The sequence below is a fragment of the Staurois parvus genome, unplaced genomic scaffold (assembly GCF_062004578.1).
Source record: "Staurois parvus isolate SC_StPar_1 unplaced genomic scaffold, SC_StPar_1.0 ptg000525l, whole genome shotgun sequence".
In the NCBI taxonomy this organism is placed as follows: Eukaryota; Metazoa; Chordata; class Amphibia; order Anura; family Ranidae; genus Staurois; species Staurois parvus.
The window spans coordinates 1413267-1433819 of NW_028318321.1; the positions used below are offsets into that span (position 1 = coordinate 1413267).

The window sequence follows — 20553 nt, forward strand, 5'->3', positions numbered from 1 at the left end:
TTTTGAATGGCCTTTTCCTGACAATCCTCTCCAGGCTGCGGTCATAACTGCTGCTTGTGCACCTTTTTCTTCCACCCTTTTCCCTTCCACATAACTTTCTATTAATGTGCTTTGATACAGCACTTTGGGAACATCCAACTTCTTTTGCAATTACCTTTTGAGGCTTTCCCTCCTTATGGAGGGTGTCAATGATGGTTTTCTGCACAACTGTCAGGTCCGCAGTCTTTCCCATGATTATGATTCCTACTGAACCAAACTGAGAGACCATTTAAAGGCTTAGGAACCCTTTGCAGGTGTTATGGCCTAATTAGCTGATTAGAGTGGGACACTTTGAGCCGAGAATATTGCACCTTTTCACAATATTCTAATTTTCTGAGATTGTGGATTTGGGGTTTTCATGAGCTGTAAGCCATAATCATCACAATTATGACAAATCACGGCTTGAACTATCTCATATATTAGTTTCACCTTTTAAGTTGCATTACTGAAATAAATTAACTTTTGCACGATATTCTAATTTTTTGAGCTTCACCTGTATAACACTACAAAATACATATTGTATAATGTTAAATGAAAATCAAATAACCAAACCACATCTTTATTTTCTTCAAGGTACAGCTCCAAACTCACCAGTGAGCATGCCAGAGTCACCCATCTCACCATCTGTCTCAGGAACCTGGAACGACGAGTGTACCATCTGCTATGAAAACATGGTGGACACGGTCATATACTCCTGCGGACACATGTGTCTCTGCTATACATGTGGCCTGAAACTCAAGAAAATGAACAATGCCTGTTGTCCCATCTGCAGACGTCTCATCAAGGATATTATAAAAACCTACCGCAGTAGTTAGTCACCATCTGGAAGAAGACACTCAGTCACCTTTTCGGTTTACTTTTACTCTGGAGTTTTTAAAAAAAAGAAGTTCTTGAGTAAGTCCAAGGCACTTACAACGTTGTAAATGTGACTGTAAATGTCTGTAACATTTCAACTCTGGAGCTCTGGATTTAAGGATTCTGAAAAACAAGATATCAGGGAAGTATAGTCTGGCAATCATCATTCTTTAGTATGATACAGATATAGCTCACAACTTTTATACTATTCTAAACTGAGATCTGGAAGTATCTCTTGAAAAAAGAAGTTTATGCTTTGCAGCAAAGAAAATCAAGATTTCTGAATTACAAGCAATACCTGCTAGCTTTAGGAAGTCAACAGAATATGAAAAACAGAAAATGTGGAAGTTTTGGTAGTGTGTCAAGAGGCCTGATTGTACAACCATACCGTTGTACTGTAGTTACTGAATAATATTTGTTTTGCAAAATGTCATCAGAAAGGTTTGAGCCATAGTGGGTCTGCCAATGTTTTCAACTAAATTAGGCTAAAACATTTTTACATTTTGATTGTTTATATCCTCTACTATGTTCCTCTTGGAAGCTACAGTACTGTAGAGTAGGCACCATATTGGGTTAAACATAATAATCATTTTAATACAATTCCCCCCATTCCCCAAGTTCACTAGTTGATTCATGCTCTCCTTTTTCTGAGTGGTAAGTTTAGTTTCTTTATACAGGCCCAAACGTGGGAATGTGGTCAAATGAAAACAGGTGCTTTTGGGGAATTGTTATTTATTCTGTATTTTTATACATGAGGTATCATTTTTCCACAGCGTACCTACTTCCAATAATTTATAAATAGAATTTGTAAATGTATGGTGAGGCATGAATAGAAAATGCTGCTCCAGAGACTGTTTCTGATTTTTAACCATATGTGAAAAAAAAATTGCTCCAACATTTTTTTTAAATATAGCATTGGTTGTTTGGCAAGCAAAGCCTTCAGTTGGTTTTGCTGGGATGACCTGGTTTAGTATTTAAATGTCTGGGAAAGAAATGTTTTTTGGCTGAGCCTAGCATATAATAATAAGTTGGGGATGACAACACAAATCTTGTTGCTCTGATGCCGGTGCAAATATGAGTGCTTCTACAAGCAGTAACCTTTTTTCTTTCCTCTTTTATACATGAAACATATTGAGATAGATCCTATAGCACTCAGAAAAGGTGGTCTGATCACGGCCCAGAATAATAGAAAAAGGGTCCTAAGGTAAATCCTTCTTCTTTATAAATTGAATTTGTGCCTTGAAACAACTAGTCACCTTGAAAAAAGGAATACTGGGTCAGTTTGCAGAATGGCAGCCTCCACAGTTCATAGGCGACTGGTACACTATAAAGGCTATATGAAGGCACAGGCTTTAGCCAACATAAGGTTGATCATTCTAGCAGTTTGGGAAATGTGGATGATTTTACTTAAATTGAAAAAAGGAACAGTTCTTAATAACCAAGCAAAAGAAAAATCACATTAAACATATACAAAATGTAAGGTTATGTTCCAAATGTATCCATTTAGATTACAGCTCTAATTTCCTATCCTTAACTAAGAAAAACCTGATTTTTTTTCAACACTAACTCCCCCCCCAACTTTACCACACACAAAAGAAATGAATCCTAAGGAGCGCAAATTTTCCATTTTCATGTTGACTATTGTGTTGTGCAACATGATGGGATTTTCACTTTTTGATGGCTTGTTAATCCTATTCAATGGATACAACAACCCTCCTTGCCTTGCTTAAAATACAAACTTTGTGACAAAGGCTACATGCAAGTAATATTGGGATAACCCAGCTATAATAAAAGATGTCAGCGGTAATTCCAGCCAGTCATGGCTTAAACTATGTGTAATAGATTCAATAGTATTATTTATCAAGTTGATTTGAAGTTTGGAAGGAGTCTTTATATAAAAACATTTTAACCTTTCTGTATTTTTACCTTTTTTTTTTTTTGCCTTGGCCTAAATCTTTATATAATCCTGTTTAACATTAGCTATTTAAAGCAAGTGTCCATCCAGTCTAAAATATTGCACTCTGTGTCCATGCTATATCAGTCAATGCATACTTTATTTAAACAGCAGATGTCACATTGTGCTTAGGCCCTAGTCACAGGGTCGCTGTGTTCACACACATTAGGCCGTGTGATCATGTGCATTGAATCAAAGCAGCCCATTCGTTTGCAACACACATCCATCAGCAAGGTGTGTTGGGATGCCATTCAGAACGAATAGCACCACATTGCGCCAACATAAGTAATGTGTATGCGTTACCACAGCGCTACCATGTAAACAGACCCTTAGAGGGTTTCTGAGACTAATAAACATTTGATCCCACCTGTGATCTGATGCTTGCAGGAAGAATCATTTATAGGAACACCTTGTTTGAGAATAAACCCAAAATAGGGAACTTTCTTGCCCATCAAATTGATCTTTTAAACAATGATACAGGGCCAAGATTTTTTTATGTATTTATATTGACTATAGAATGTTGTGTTAATGTTATACCTATTTATGGGTATGTAGACTAAGGCCATAGTTACAGTCAGAACCTTGCTCTCTGCCTTACTACATTATGATTGGAACTACACAGCCAGTTTTAAAGTAAAGTTTCTCACTTGCAGCAGCCCTTTTCCAACCCTATGAAAGGCAATGGATCACTTTTTTCAGAGGGTGTGTAAGTTTCCTCCTCACCGTCTGTTATAACCCTAAAAAGGCTGAACCACAGCACTGCAACTGTGTGGATTGTACATAGGTTGTAGGGCGGTTGTCATACACTTAAATGGATTGCCACCCACCAAATGCAGCATGTGGTTTAATTTTTTCTGTGGCATATGTACAGCCCTGAGTGCCTGCATGCCCTTTTTATGGTTGGCAGTCAGAGGGTGGTAGAACCACAGCTCAACAACCTGCTTTTACTGTGCTCTGGTTGCATAATTAAACGAACCCTAAGGCCTTATTTACAAGAGCCTCAGCTTTTATAAGAATAGTATGTACAGCAAACGTTTACAAAGCATTTGCAGAGTAAACTTTTCTTGAGCCTTTCAGGTACCATTCAATCCCAGTTTGGAACAAGCTGCTAGAGGACTCCATTAAACCTAGCACTGTGAAGCCTGGTAGAAGCTTGTTAAGCCTTGCTAGAATGTCCTTGAAATTGACAGTCAGTACTTTCATTAAGATCTGTGTTTAAAACAGAAGTCCAAGGAAATGGCTTTTAGTCCTTATTGTTACGCAAAAAAAAAAGTTACCTCTAATAGGGTGTAGTCCACGGCTAGAATGGCTGCCCATTCTTGTAAATTTACACTTTCATTCAGCCAGATAGTATATACTGTGTGCTATATCTACCATCCCCCCTGCAAATATAGGAACTGCAGCTGTCATACGTTGAAGACAAAGTGTTGTTTATTTGCCCTTCCTCTCCCCTTGCCCGTTCAGTGAACTTCTTGTATTTTGTAAATGGTTCACCTATTTAGAAGGCAACTTCTTTTTTTGTAAGGACCATAAGCTGTTTGCAGAAGTCCATGTTAAAGCAGAAGTCCAGGCAAACTGGAACCAAAGAGTTCTTTAAAGACCTCAAGAAAGCTGCTCAAAGCTTGCAAAAAGCTTTTCATCATCCTATTCGCAGCAGAATGATTTCAGTTTGCTTCAAATGAGGTGATGGTTCAAAGATAAAAAATCCCCAAGTGTAATCATAACCTAATTTCTATGTTTTATAGGTCTAAATTGAAAATTAAAAAAAAAAAATCAAGATTGTTCAAAGGTGTATTTTCCTGAAGGAGGTTTTTACTAGAAATACTACTTATTCATATACTAGGGGCAAGAGTATTTGGGGGTGTACCGCTATGAACGAAAATACTGGTCATTACTCCACACTGGTTACAGCAATGGAAAATGAGCACCATGCACTAACAGGTATATTGGTCCAGCCATGCTTCCCATTTATGTATATGTGCTGGGTACATATGCTATATGGAAAGATATATTATTCAGTTCCCTTGACCCTAACTAAACACTCTTGCTGACAAGTCTTTGTCACAAAACTTGCTAATATCTAAGTCTGCATTCACACAGGTGTTTAGCCATAGTGCAAATCCCAGCGGCAGGAATCTACTGATTTATGCTGTTGGGTTTGACAGCTTTAAGCAGATAACAGTTGTATACATCCAGCCACGGTCACTGCAGGTGATCACTGGGCTTAGGGGCCGTAGCTGTTAGCACCTTTTTGCAACCAGCCTGTCATAGCAGTGTACGGGCTCTATGGCTACAGATGCTGCTATCTGCTCACAGCTGTGATGGGATTCAAACTGTACCTACACGTCCGTGCTAAGGTGGCCTTTATGTTCCCGGTTGTGTCTACCACGTGACATATGCTTTCTATGGTACACAACTAGCAATATTCATTTACATGTATGTAGTATTCAGCCAAATGATAAATATCAATACCTGTGGCCCAACATAGAGGACAAATGTCTCCATATCCTGTCTCTGAGCTTTTAAAAGCAAAGGTGCTTAGATGAGGGAGAGAATGGTGACAGAGGCTTTTGAGAATAAGCCATTATAAGGATTGGTTCAAATATGTCCTGTATGAGGAAAAACAACATTCATCAAATGATGGTTCACAGCATTCAATGACTTCGATGCACTTTAAAGAAAACCTGTCATGAAGGTAAAAGGAAGGGGGGGTGGGGTGTCATTACTGACCTTCTTCGTGCCGGGCTGTTTCTGATCTTGATTCTTTCTGAGTCACCATCCAAGCACCAGCACACAAGTTAGAAAGTCAAAGTAAAGTCAGAACTGCTGACCTATATACTTCTTCAATGTCAGTGCCTTGGAATATAGTAAAGCTATTAGTGACACCTAGGCAACTAACAGGACAGGTGAGCAAAGGAGGCTCCATATGCTCTCACTTTAGGTTTCTTAGATGTTTTATCTCCAGCCCACCAAATATGATCACAATTCATAAGTCATACATCCATTTTAACAAATATTGCCCCTTATATTAGTCTGGGACTGTCCAATAAAAACAGATAACATGTGCAATCATTACACAAGTACTGGTCTGTCAGTATTTTCACACAGATATTGTACATTTAGCATATTCAGTGGTGGTTGTTGTGGAACTTTGCAGTGACTTATTGAACAATATTACTGAATAGCAGTGAGTGTTGTATACTTTAATACTCAGTTTTAAACAGCAATGCAGTACATTCTGATAATTACAATGTTAGAGAACAAGTTCTGTAAATCAGAATGTGACATTTGGTTTGTTTTCAAAGTAAGAATGTCATAGTTAATTTATTCTGCAGCAAAGAAAATTACATTTGTATCCTAGGTTAAGGGTGGTACACTTATGTTACTGGATGTCTTTGTTAATGCCTTGATTTTTGTGTTCTGGCCTCTTCCTCCCAGGTACATACATTTGAGAAGCCTCTATACATGGTTAAAACTCATCTAAACCAAAAAATAAAAACCCAAAATGTAATACATTCTAGCTTTCCAGTCCTTGGATATTGGGGCTGTAATAGTTTTCTTTTTCTCAGGCTCCCCCCCCCCCTTTTTTAAACCTGTTAATTCTGGGAATAACACACTTACTCCTTCACTGTATCTATGGAAGGAACCATGCTTTGCATCCAGATCTGCCTTTGCTTGTCTTCAATACATGTGCAGTTATAATTTTCACAAATGAAGTAAAATGTTTTATGTTACAAGGTCAGCTTGTGGGTAACAAGGACACTGCATTACTTTCAAGATCAACAAGTATTTCCTGTGCTTGCAGAAAATGTTCTTAATATGAAAAAAGAAAACTGACAAAGCTAACACATCTAAGGACTGGTAAGCTGGAATATATTACATTTTTGGCCTTGGGTTTCTTACATATTAATATACCCAGAAATCGCAGTAGGGGACCATACAATGCTCTTCCAGTTTTTGTCCAGTAGCAGAACCTCTATAGGTGGAAGGATTCAGGTACATCTGTGCTTAGTAGGCTGAATGGGTCCCAAGCTGCATCCCCCTACTGTATTACTATTTGCTATATCTGCTCCTGGAGGACCCAACAACCAAAAAAGATTTAGGCATCCTCACAATATTCTGACATTGTACTTTACTGTACATTATAATATTAAAACGTTTCAGCAGCCAATAAATAGAAAATCTGTGCAAGGAAACAAAGTGCTGTTTGGTGGTAGGTGTTTGGTTCTAGTGGTTTAGTAGAATGATATAGAAGCAAAAGCAATGTGAAAAGAAGTGTGTTTGTATAGTCTGTGACTTGTTTGTACTTTAACGATGACCATTTTGTTTAATTGAATATTTTTGTATTTTAATTAAAATATATCTAATTTAAAGGAAACTGGTACTGAGGAAACATGCCAATGCTGACCTTTCCTCCTATAATGTCAGTTGTCTGTCTTTCATGTTGAACCAGTACCTTCAATACTTTGGGACACTCAACCACAATACAGATCAAGAGCTCTGCCTTCACTGGTTGCTTGCTTAAGGGCAGTAAATCAGAAAATGTAAAACTCGGACCCAACCTAGCACCTGGCATTTTTAGAAGGTATTCGGCAGTGGCACAGCCATATGTCTCTGGTTTCCTTTAAACACCATAGGTGACCATTCTGTGGCCTGATCTGACATTCAAGAAACTGCAAGTTGGTTCACTAGTAGCTTATGCACCATGCACCTCTTCTTAATTATACTGAATTACTCTGATTCAACCACAAAGAGCAATTTTAGTATGTTGGCAATATGCATACTAAAAACTAGCTATTCTTCATACTTTATATGGGCATTTACCCTTGATTCTCTGTAAAAATAAAATAAAAAGTTGAATGTATGCTACTTGCTTACTGTTCACAATAGTCTACCTATGAAGATGTGGTGTTTAAAGATGGTCAAGATTGTTCTTAGTGACTCCAGAAATGCACAAATTTGGCTGATTATATCTTTCAGTCCACCAATGTAGCTTTATGGTTCTGTCTACCCACCATTGGTATTTTGCTTGAGGAAAAAAGCCACTAATAACAGCATCACCTAGGGGCCACATATTTTTCTCAGGGAATCCAGTGAAGAGCTCTACTCACTGGAGTTCCTGGAATTTACCCAACTCTACCATGATCTCTAAAGACCTCTGCAACATTCAATGTAATGAAGAATACAACAGGTGGAACACCACCTTCTGAAATAGAAGGGCAGAAACCTCACCACTGGAGTCCACAGCCGTTGGGTGAATTCATATAAAAAGAAACTCTGCCATCAATTCACTAGCACAACTAGGGATGTTGCACAACTATGCTGACTTATATTCAGGTACAGTTTATGCTCACTGCTTTGTAGAGAAATGTAATGTTTCCAACATTGCAGTCCACATCCAATATCAATGAAGACTTTTAGCGTATGGAATATATTCTAAAAAAAAGCCTTGATGCTTTAAACAATCATAGTCCGGCAATACTACTGCTTGCTATGGGCATTTAGAACACTTTGCCTTTTAGATATTTGTACAAATCATAGTGGCTCAGACTGTATAATGGGAAGTGGATACCACTCTCTGCAGAACACCTCAGTGACCACACTGCACTTAAAAATTTTGCACTTCATTCATAAAATGTGGGCCAGTTGTGCCACCTGTGTTATCCTCTTGCACAATGCTGCAGAGAAAATTTTTGCAGAGAAGGCTATTTATATGATTGGAAGGCCACGTGACTGGCTTCTCCTCCTCCTCTTGTCACTACACCCTCCCACCCACAACCCCACCAGTCATTGCATTCATTGTCATTCATCATGCTTGCTTTGGACTGCGAAAGTAAGCAAAGTGCCCAGCTGATTTTTTTTAAGCTGTGGTTAAGCAATACTGCCATAAGGAGTCATGGAATGAAAATTCTACAGGGAAACTAAACCTGGTTTACAAAAGTGATAGCAAAGTAAAATGTTTGGCATTGATTAGAAATGTACAGATACTAATCACAGATGGAAATGGTTGTTACAGATCACTACTTTCCTTTGTTCCCATTCTTGTATGTCTACATTGTGGCCTAAGCAGTGTTCTACCTGAAATGGGTTTTTGTGTAGCAGCATGGAGTGGTCCCCCATCTGCCACAGCCCCCACTAGGATACAGTGGGGCCACTGCCTTGCTCTTCATGTGGCCTTACTATTCTACGGTCTTGGATATGCAGCATTTTAATCCAGCATTGGCAATGCTTTTTGTTCCCCTCAAGACCAGCCAGAGATTGACATTATTTACTTATTTTTTTTATTGTGGGAAATTGCAAAGCAACACAATTTAATTACAGTCACCGCAGTGCAAGCATTTCAATTTTTTAGCTGCGTCTTGTATAGGACATGTTTGCCTAATCAGTTCCGGAGCTGTTTTTAATTATTAGTCTTGCTGCATTCTCACATCTGGATCTACTTGCATTCCAGCATTTCATTAATATGGAGCTGAGGAAGCAATCATATATAGAGAGAAACATTTGAATTAAGAAAAAAAAATTATACTGCACAAACCTGGCATGTACATCTTTTGCCAACTGTAATGTTTACTGCAATACATCACCCTGTAAAAATAAACTCTAAACTAACATTTGACCATTTCATGGAAGAGTGCTCTGTAGAGGCTGACAGAAACATGTTTGATTTTAGCTCCACATTTAGTAAATCTCCCATGGATTGTATCCAGTGATCAGTCAATAACAGTTCTTTATCATCAGGAATTGTCTGCCATTATGTTATACTGTAATTCCAAATGTAACTTAATAATTATACATTTGATCTTTTGATCAGGATGACATGGGGTCCTAACAAATATGGCCAAAAGCTCCAAACCTTTTATTCTTTTTAACATCATTGTTCAGTCTTTTAGGCCTCATGTACACAGGCACTCTGGCTTCTATAGTATACAAAATGCGTGTTTATGGCAACACAGGAGGCAGAGGTGCAGTGTACAGCTTGTTGCCAGCAGTCTTTCATAATCAAGGCTAGGCTGTAATATGCGGTGTCTGTACCAGATGCTGTTTTCAGCCAAAGTTCAACCGTATTTTGACAAATTTCATCCCATGCGGACAAGCCCATTTCTTTAATGTATGACAGAGACGGTCTCAATAAAACAGGAATATCTGGAATTTATGTTTAACTAGAAATACCTTCAGAGCACTGTATTTGTAGAGGCACATATAATGTACAGTGTAGGGCCTAAACACATGTGAATCCAGCTGATAGGTTGAAGAAGAGTCATTTGTTATCAACAGAGCCTGGCATTCTATTTATCTCTGTTCAGATTATTTCATGTAAATAGGCTGCAGTCTGGTTTCTAGCAGTGGACCAATCGTTAGTGGCTATCTATTGTTCAGACCTATGAATCTGTGTGGACTGAACATTCTTTTTTTCTGTGATGTAATTAACAAGTGCAAAATATAGCCATATATCCAAATACTCTCCCCCTACCCTGATTTGTTACTTTTGGATAAATGTATATGAATGTTTTTCATTTTTGTCCAATCTATTTATTATTTTGTGGTTTAGTTTTAAATTGATCATTCATTGTAAGATTTTAGATGAAAATGTGATTGTGAATAAATATGATTTAATCTAGCATTTTGATTTAAGTGTGTGCTTGGTTATTTATTCAAGATGGACAGTGGTGATTGTCCCTAACCTGGAACTTTAGCCCTCACTGAATGAAAAAAAAGAAAGCAGAAGCCAATAAAGAGCTGTAATTGGGGTCCCCCGAACCTCCAAGATCTTAGGCTAATAGAAGAGAGGCAGGAGCTGGGCTAGCAGAAGACTCTGCTACTTTGCCCTGAACGAGTAAGGTGACATACACTGCTCAAAAAAAATTAAAGAAACACTTTTTAATCAGAGTATAGCATAAAGTCAATTAAACTCCTGGGATATTAAACTGGTTAGTTAAGTAGCAAAGGGGATTGGTAATGGAATTACCAACAGGTGTATTAGATGGACAACAATGAGATGACCCCCAATACAGGAATGGCTTTACAGGTGGAGGTCGCAGACATTTTTCCCCTACTCATCTTTTCTGACTGTTTTTCACTAGTTTTGCATTTGGCTAAGGTCTGTGTCACTACTGGTAGGAGGTGATACCTGGACCCTACAGCGGTTTCACAGGCAGTCCAACTCTTCCAAGGTGGCACACCAATATGTGCCATTGCCAGAAGGTTTGTTGTGTCTCCCAGCACAGTTTCAAGAGAATGGAGGATATTCCGGGAGATAGGCAGCTACCCTAGGAGTGCTGGACAGGACCATAGAAGGTCTTTAACCCATCAGCAGGACCGGTATCTGCTCCTTTGTGAAAGGAGGAACAGGATGAACACTGCCAGAGCCCTACAATATGACCTCCAGCAGGCCACTGGTGTGAATGTCTCTGACCAATCAGAAACAGACTTCATGAGGGTGGCCTGGGGGCCCGACATCCTCTAGTGGGCCCTGTGCTCACTGCCCGGCACCATACAGCTTGATTGTCATTTGCCATTGAACACCGGAATTGGCAGGTCCACCCCTGGCGCCCTGTGCTTTTCACAGATGAGAGCAGGTTCACCCTGAGCACATGTGACAGACCTCAAAGGGTCTGGAGAAGCCGTGGAGAAAATTATGCTGCCTGTAATATCGTTCAGCATGACCGTTTTGGTGGTGGGTGAGGGAAGGTCTAGGGTGGGATATCTATGCAGGGACGCACAAACCTCTACAGGCTAGACAATGGCAGCCTGACTGCCATTAGGTATCAGGATGAAATCCTTGGACCCATTGTTAGACCGTACTATGGTGCAGTGGGTCCTGGGTACCTCCTAGTGCATGACAATGCCCAGCCTAATGTGGTGAGAGTATTCAGGCAGTTCCTGGAGGATGAAGGAATTGATACCATTGAGTGGCCCCCAAGCTCGCCTGACCTAAATCCAATAGAACACCTCTGGGATATCATGTTTCAGTCCATCCAACGCCACCAAGTTGCACCTCAGACTGTCCAGAAGCTCAGTGATGCCCTGGTCCAGATCTGGGAGGAAATACCCCAGGACACCATCCGTCATCTCATTAGGAGCATGCCCCAATGTTATCAGGCATGCATACAAACTACTGAGTACCATTTTGAGTTGCTGCAATGAAATTTCAGCAAAATGGACTAGCCTGCTGCATCATTTTTTTTACTTTGATTTTTGGGGTGTCTTTGAATTCAGTTCTTTATAGGTTGATACATTTTCATTTCCATCAAATGATGGGGCATACTTACGTTCCTAACACATTGCCCTGTCTATATCAATATGTATAGATCCAGCATGATATTTTTCCGCATTGAGATCTGATGTGTTTTCTGAAGTGTTCCTTTTAATTTTTTTGAGCAGTGTATGTCCTTAAAGCGGTAAAAAGTTTTATCCTGGAAAGGGGCTTTATCAGAGAACTGAATTAAGAAAGCCGTGCCCAAAATGGGCATACAGGGGAAAAAGGACTAGTCTGGTGAACTTTCCCCATTACTGACTTACAGTATCATCTCTTGTTCTGCACTATGTTTCTGTGTGATGGTGTGGGCTAAAGATAGTGCTGAACTGACTGGATCAGTCACTGGTCGTAGGTGGGTGGTTGTGTGGGTGGGTAGGGAGAAATCCCTCCAGTCAGTTGTACCCAATAGTGGATATTGGCGATAAACCCTCTTAGGGTTTGGGCTTGTGCCTTTCTGGTATGGCCTTGAGGTCGTTTCCACACGTATACTTGGAATAGTAGAAAAGGAGTGCTTGATGTCCAAAAGATATCACTTTTGATGGTAGATTAGGAGGCATTTATTGAGAGTAACGACTAGTACATCAAGCGAAATTGTTTCAGGAGAAAAGACTCTCCCTTTATCAGGGATGTTGCTGCACGCTATTAAATGGGAAAAATTCCCACATCGGTTATATATTTTCCAGGTTTCGGAGGAAAAATGACAGAGTGACCACTGTCATTCCAGGGGCAGCAATGAGCTAATTGTTACTCTCAATAAATGCCTCCTAATCGACCCAGGGGCGTATTTGCCGCGAGGCAAACAGGGCATTTGCCCAGGGCGGCGCTGCCCCCCCCCTTTCCCACGGAAGGGACACTTCCATGGGAAAGGGATAGGGGCTGCTGTGTCTTACCTGTGTCCGCGACTCCGTGTCCCACGTCGATCTGGTCCACAAGGCGCCGCTGGAGGAGGGGTGCAGAGGGTGGCCGTCCGGTGTCTTCATCTTCATGGATCTTGATCGTGATGTGGGTGGGATGACAAGCCCCCCCTTGAATCTGGCCACACCCCTGGGATCACTGGGCAGCCTATGGCAGCCTGTCCCTCCCTCTGCAAGCCCCGTCTCCTTGCCGGTGATTGGCCGCCGGATCTGTAGCTCAGAAAAGGCACACATGCGGCCAATCACAGGCGAGGAGGCAGAGCTTGGCGAGGAGGAGCTTAGCGGAAGCGCGAAGATTGAAGATCGAGTGAGGGAGCAGTTGGAGCTGGCGAAGAGGAGGAGAGCGGCTGGAGAAGGAAGACAGCTGATGGGTAAGTGTCTGTGCCTGAAGGAGGGAGTGCGGGCTGGAGCAGGGGTCACACAGCAATGTAAGTATAATTAGTGTCAGTGGGAGTAATAGTGCCCCATCATTAGTGTCAGTGTGGGAGGAATAGTGCCCCCTCATTGGTGTCAAGGGGAGGAATAGTGCCCCATCATTAGTGTCAGGGGGAGGAATAGTGCCCCATCATTAGTGTCAGGGGGAGGAATAGCGCCCTATCGTTGTCAGTGGCCAGAGCTCTAATAGGAAGAGGTGGAGCCTAAAGAGGAAAGGGTGGAGTTTGCAGATGAAAGGCTGGGACAAATTTAGATGGGGGGGTGCTCGATTTTAGTCTTCTTGCCTAGGGCAGCACAAAAGCAATACACCACTGAATCTACCATCAAAAGTGCATTCTTTTGGACATTAGGCACTCCTTTTCTACTATTCCAAGTATTTGTGTGATGGTGGCCATCTTGGTAGAGGTAGGGCTTTGCTTCCTTTTGTTAAAGCAAGAACAATAAGCAGCAGTAGCAACATCACTGAAGCTCACTCAAAATCTGACACTAGCAGTTCAAGATGACAGTGCCTTAGATCTCATACTACAGATAAACAGCTATGAGGCTGTAAGCACATACATATACCAGGAAGTGCATTACTATTTTTCACAAGGGATTCAGGAACTTTTTTTCTGAAAAAGTGAACTTACACATTAGGCACAATTAAAGCTGGCTATACACTAGTCAAATTTATTTGAATATTTTAGTTTTAAGAATGTTTGTTCATTTTTCTAATCATTACTGGGGTCAAATTGACATTTGTTTTTTACTTTAATGACAAGAAAATTTGAAAGTGCAGGATGGAACATATTTCTTGAATAGAGAGATTACTAGCAGTGAATGTGGTTTTCATTCAGCAAAGTCCATTCATTCCAAAATTGAATGTTAAAACCAAATGTTTTTTTAAGTACATTTGTACAACATTCATCATGTCATCAAATGCAGTGATAAGACTTTTCATATGAATGTTATTAGGAACATTTGCTTAAAATCTACTAGTATATGGCCAGGCCAGTTTGAGTTGAGGTTTACAGTAAATGGGCTCAGTCCTTTGTTCTTGCATTTACCACATTTTAGCTGGTACAAAACTTGACCTGGGGCTCGTTCACATGAGCTTTGGTCTCTGAAAAGCGATCTGCATACAGATTGCTCTTCTGAGATCATTTTACAGGAAGTGTGAATGAGCCCTTCGACACCTGTTAAAATGTAACAACACAAAAAAGGTAAGAGGCAGCCCATAATGAGTAATGTGCTTGTTAATGCACTTGGAAAAAATAATATTTTTGCATTCTTTGCAGCTATCTTTATGCATTACATTTATAATTCAATAACATGATTTGTTTCACCACAGAAATATTATTAATGGATTGTCCAAAAACATCCATGCTAAATGATATCAAATTAAATCTATGCTCACAAGTAATTCAACTTTGCTTCTGTATCTTGCCTTTCAGAATTCCTTAGCTGTGAAAAAAAAAAACATAGATTGGCATTCATATGAAAGATTTGTTCTCTATCTCTACAGCAATTAAAATATAGCACACTGAAGACAAATCTTTAAAAAGTCTTTAATTTTGTTTACAAACCTGGAAGACAGGTTTGATTTGAACATACTAAACATAGCACACTGTATATAACGTTGAGTATGTATCACTATTTACTCTGTTATATTCTGCAGGTTTACTCTAAATCACAGCCTTCGTTTTGCAACCCGTTCATAAAATACAGACCACAGTATGGAGTGTGCAGTGTTCTATAAAGTTCTCTCTTCTTACACAGTGGGAAGAACACCATGATCCCTAACAAAAGCCTCCATTTTTGCTTCAGTGTATATATTTTACATTAGTGGTTGGTTTATAATCCCTCATTACTTTGATGAGTCAATGTTTCAGTGTTTGTATATTATTCTGGTTTTGTACATTTGTGGTCTGTACATTATCCACTTATGATATATTGGGACAGTGGAGGGCATATATACCAAAGAGCCATTGTCCCAGATCAATATTTGCCCTCCTCATTCAACTACTGGCATAGAACACTTACATACTCAGTATAGATTGAAAGATTTAGATAGTTGTATCATCATTCCAAATGATATCAAGAGGTAATGGAAGACCCAGTTTGAATGTCTCTGTGCCCATCAGGCAGGGAATACCTTTTGGATACTACAAACCAGGAGCACAGTTTAAGCATTGTTAATGTCTCCTGCCTCTCATCATCTTTCCTAGACGTAAGTAAGATCTAGGAGTCTGAGACAAGGAGTGCACCTACCCAACCTACATCTAAAATAAAATGGACCCTAAGTGCCAGAGGGCCCTAGGGCAGCTGCATAAAAGGTAGGTTGCCCTTGTATTGTAACTGGAAATAGCTAGGGAGTTGTTTACTTAATTTACCTATTTGCTGGGGTGCTTTCTTCTTCCATTATTCCACATTACAGCATAAAGTCATTTCAGTTCAGTTTCAGTTGGGTTTTGTTTTTATCCCAGATATCAGATACCGAACCTTGTGCGTCTATTCTTAGAAACATGATTAAAGATGTGAGATATATATATATATCTATATATATCTATATATATATAGATATATATATCACCAGCCACTTTATTAGGTACACCTGTTCAATGGCTTGGTAACACAAATTGCTAATCAGCCAATTATACGGCAGCAACTCAATGCATTTAGTTATCTAGACTTGCTGAAGTTCAAACCGAGCATCAGAATAGGGAAGAAAAGGGATTTAAGTGACTTTAAACGTGGCATGGTTGTTGGTGCCAGATGGGCTGGTCTGAGTATTTAAAAAACTGCTGATCTACTGGGATTTTCACGCACAATCATCTCTAAGGTTTACAGAGAATGGTCCAAAAAAGAGGAAATATCCGGTGAGCGGCAGTTGTGTGGATAAAAATGCCTTGCTGATGTCAGAGGAGAATGGGCAGACTGGTTGCTGCAACATTCAGATGTTAGGGTCCAAATTTTGTGAAAACAACATGAAAGCATGGATCCATCCTGCCTTGTATCAACAGTCCAGGCTGGTGGTGTAATGGTGTGGGGGATATTTCCTTGGCACTAGCAAGCTGTGCCTAATAAAGTGGCCGGTGAGTGTTTATATGGCCATGAAACATGGTGAATAAATTGTGCTGTATATATTTGATAAAAAGCAGTAAAAAATAATGGCTCGATTGCAAAGTATCTCTGACCTCCAATAATATGGGGGGGGGGGGGGGGGGGAGGGTGAGGAAGGAGGTAAGAAAAAGCCACTGACCACCAATGATTGTGGGAAAGGAAGACATTTATTGCTACTATTTGGCTTTAGTGGGCGTTTTTAAAATTAAAGCATGCCTTCACCATCTCAATACCAGCATGTTTTTTCATTTCCAAAAAATATCACCTCGGGGTTTCTAAGATATAAATAGTGCCGCGCTCCTATTGCTCTATAAAATAGTTAAATACAATCTACTCTCTTTCCAATGAATATATATATTGAAACCTCTGCAAAATCCATAAACCACTATACTTAGTGGGTAAAAATAATAAATGAATCACTGTGACTGGTGAATCAAATAAATAATTGTTACTGGTCACTGGAAGTTCTGGTCACGGGTCCTGCTGTGTAGAACTACAGAGAGCTGTGGATAGCGGAGACCCCACTCAGCAGAGGAGGAGGGGACTATGGCCTGAGTCTGTAATCCTGACCACCTGGAGGCGCTACATTCACATTCCAAGCTTTGTTTACAAATCAGTTGCCAAAAAGTTTCTGCAGGTGATCTCTGGAAACCGATTGTGGTGAACATGACGAGAGGAAAGGAGGATATGAGAAGGAGGTGACCCCAGGAGGGGAACAAGGAGATCCCTATAGAGCTGGTCTTAATACCTATGAGCAGCAACCTAAGGAGAGAAAGGAGAGTACAGGAGTATCCATAATAGATCTATACTTACCTCGTGGAACATCATATACATCAGCAAAATCCCATCAATCCTGGAAGGATTAAAAGCGTATTTGCCTGAATTTATTTGGGCAAATATTATGGTGAGCGCATAGGGAGATCACAAGGCACCTGAGGCAAAAGGGAATAAGGAACTCACCTGCACATTGCACTTATTTCAAAAGACTTTTATTCATTCAGGTATTATTATGTTTGCACTTGCACATTAATATTAATATATGTCTTTGCACAATATTGATGGATTGATGAGTGGCACCAAGTATTTATACACACTTTAATTTTAATTTAATTTATTGGTCACAATTAATTGATTGATATCAGCCTAAGCTATTAAGGTTTTTTTACAATTATTTATTTGATTCACCAGTCACAGTGATTCATTTATTATTTTTACCCACTAAGTATAGTGGTTTATGGATTTTGCAGAGGTTTCAATATATATATATTCATTGGAAAGAGAGTAGATTGTATTTAACTATTTTATAGAGCAATAGGAGCGCGGCACTATTTATATCTTTGTTACTTTAATAACACTAGTAAGTGAGCCTGTGTGAGTGCCAGCGCACCAAGCGCATGACACCAGTAGATAATTATTTATTAATTATCTATAATTTACTGAAGACCTCATACATAATAGCTCACAAGTATTCACTATTTATAACCTCGGGGTTTCTATTTTTCAAAAAGGTTTCATTTTGGGGGTGTTTGTACTTTTTAATTATTTAAAAAAGCAAAAAAAAGGAAATTTTTTTTAAAGATTTTTGTCTTTTTTATCCCCTTATAAAAAAAAAACAAAAATTAAAAAAAACAAATGGTTTAACAAATACCACCAAGTGTACGCTATATCTGTCTTGAAAAATATATACAATTCATTTGGGAACACTATTGCCTGACTGAACAATTCCCAGTCAAACTATCACAGCATTAAAGAATGAAAAATGGCCTGGTGATGGAGTACACTATATACACCACCAAAATTTATGGCCACCCACCTAATACTAATATTAAGTAGGTCTCTATTTTGCTGCAAAAACAGCCCTGACTGATCAAGGCATAAACTCCACTAGACCTCTGAAGATATGCTGTGGTATAATCCATCAGTAGCAGATCCTTTAAGTCCTGTAAGTTGAGAGGTGGGGCCTCCAGGGATCGGACTTGGTAGTCCAGGACATCCCACAGATGCTCCGTTGAGTTGACATCTGGATAATTTGTAGGCCAAGTTAACACATCAAACTTATTGAACCGTTTTTGCAGTGTGGTAGGGTGCATTATCCTACTAAAAGAGGCCACTGCCATCATGGAATACTGTTTCCAGGAAACGGTGTACTTGGTCAGCAATGTTTAGGCAGGTGGCATGTGGCAAGTAACATCTACACGGATAGAAGGACCCAAGGCTTCCCAGCAGAACATTGATTGAAGCATCACACTGTCTCTGCCGGTTTGCCTGTTTATTCTGCATCCTGGTGCCATCTCTTTCCCAGGTAAGCAAGACACACGCACTTGGCCATCCACATGATTTAAAAGAAAATGTGATTCGTCAGACCAGGCCACCTTCGTCCACTGCTTTGTGGTCCAGTTCTGATGTTCAAGTGCCCATTGTAGGTGCTTTTGGCTGCAGACAGCATGACCGGTTATACTACGCAGCCCCATACACAACAAACTGGGATGCCCAATTTTTCTGTTTTGAACACATGAACTTCAAGGACAACAAGTTTACTTGCTGCCCAATATAGCCCACTGATTTTTAAATGTCATTGTAACAAGATAATCAATGTTACCTCATCTATTAGTAGTTATAAAGTTATGGCTGATTGGTGAATACAGGCTAGTACTCAAGTAGTTAAATTCAAATGTGATGGTTTACAAATGAATGGCAATGTAAACACATAGTAAATATGTTCATGCATTTGTTTCAATGAGCTTTTGACAGTGATGTTTAAATTGTTTTAAGAAGAATTGTGACCTCTGCTGGAAGCTTGATGGAAACAACTACTGGAGCAAAGAGAACACCCTCTGTTTATAGAATTCCACTGAAGTCAGTTAGAAGGATCCCTGCAATCAACCCCATTGCTTCACCTGGTGGTACTTTTTCACATGTGCAAACATAAAATCTACAGGCCACTCCAATCAAAGCTTGTGATAATGTTCAAAAGGCTTCTAGGCTCCAGGCCATATTCAGCCTTCCAGGTCTAACTATGTAAAGTTTTGCCATAAGCAACAGTTTTTCCAAATATTGCACTGGTTCCACTGGGAATAGGCATAGATAGAACAAGGCTTAGAAGCCTTTTCAAAGCTAAAAACTTTTTTTTAACATAAATCCCTTTTGACAGATTCATTGTTCTGGCCATGCTGTGGTCTCGGAGATTCTCTCTGCACACCCCCCTCCTTTTCTATCTTCTAAATAGATTGCTTTCATTTTTACTGTAGTCCTCCCTTACCCTGTTCTCTAATGTTATTTTTTTTCATCCCTATTCATTTAAAACACTAGATTCATTATTCAGAATTTTTTGTTGACATTCCTTATTGTCCAACCATATACTGTACAATTTTGCTAATATGGAAATGCTGACATTTCTATTGATTTCTTAGGCACGCTGAGTACTGTCTCATAATGTGAATTGTATTTTGTCAACATTGTTTGCTGTATACGACATTCTGCATATCTGGAATAAATAAATAAAAAAAACAGTGACTAAAAAATGGACAGTATTTAGGTAAGCAAGGCACAGTAATAAATATGTAAGACGAATACTATTAACCTGTATCTGCTTTTTATTTTCAGATTTACCTTTTGGAAGAAAAAAAAAAGTGTTGTGTAAACATTTCAGGCAGTGTAGGAATGAAGCCTCTCACAATTCTGCTTCTATTGGATCCAGACAACCTAGGTGCCAGAAGTCACAATGCATGTTGATTTAACACTGAATCCTCCCCAACCACATCCTCTGACCAAACCAAGTAGAAACAGTCCAGACAAACTTATTTAGACTGTTCAGACCTCTACCACAAACAAGCACACATTGCCGTGCTACTTCCACAATGCTAACATACAACCCTTAATACTGTCTCAGTAAAACAACCATTCCTGTGATGTATATCCCTGGTTATAGGGCCCATGGATTCAAGTAGTTGGATATGGCCATTTTATTCAATCACCAAGGGCATGGCTGTAGTGATGAT

At 39.6% G+C, this 20553-nt stretch overlaps 1 protein-coding gene across 2 annotated transcripts in view; it reads left to right on the plus strand.

Moving 5' to 3' along the window:
* NEURL1 (neuralized E3 ubiquitin protein ligase 1) overlaps positions 1-10475 on the plus strand; it is a 311929-nt gene extending 301454 nt beyond the window's left edge. For both annotated transcript variants that reach the window (XM_089690257.1, XM_089690258.1), the window contains exon 6: positions 613-10475. In XM_089690257.1, the coding sequence (XP_089546383.1) occupies positions 613-854 (242 nt within the window). In that variant the 3' untranslated portion in view covers positions 855-10475. The remainder of the gene's footprint in view (positions 1-612) is intronic.
* The last annotated feature ends 10078 nt before the right edge of the window (positions 10476-20553 follow it).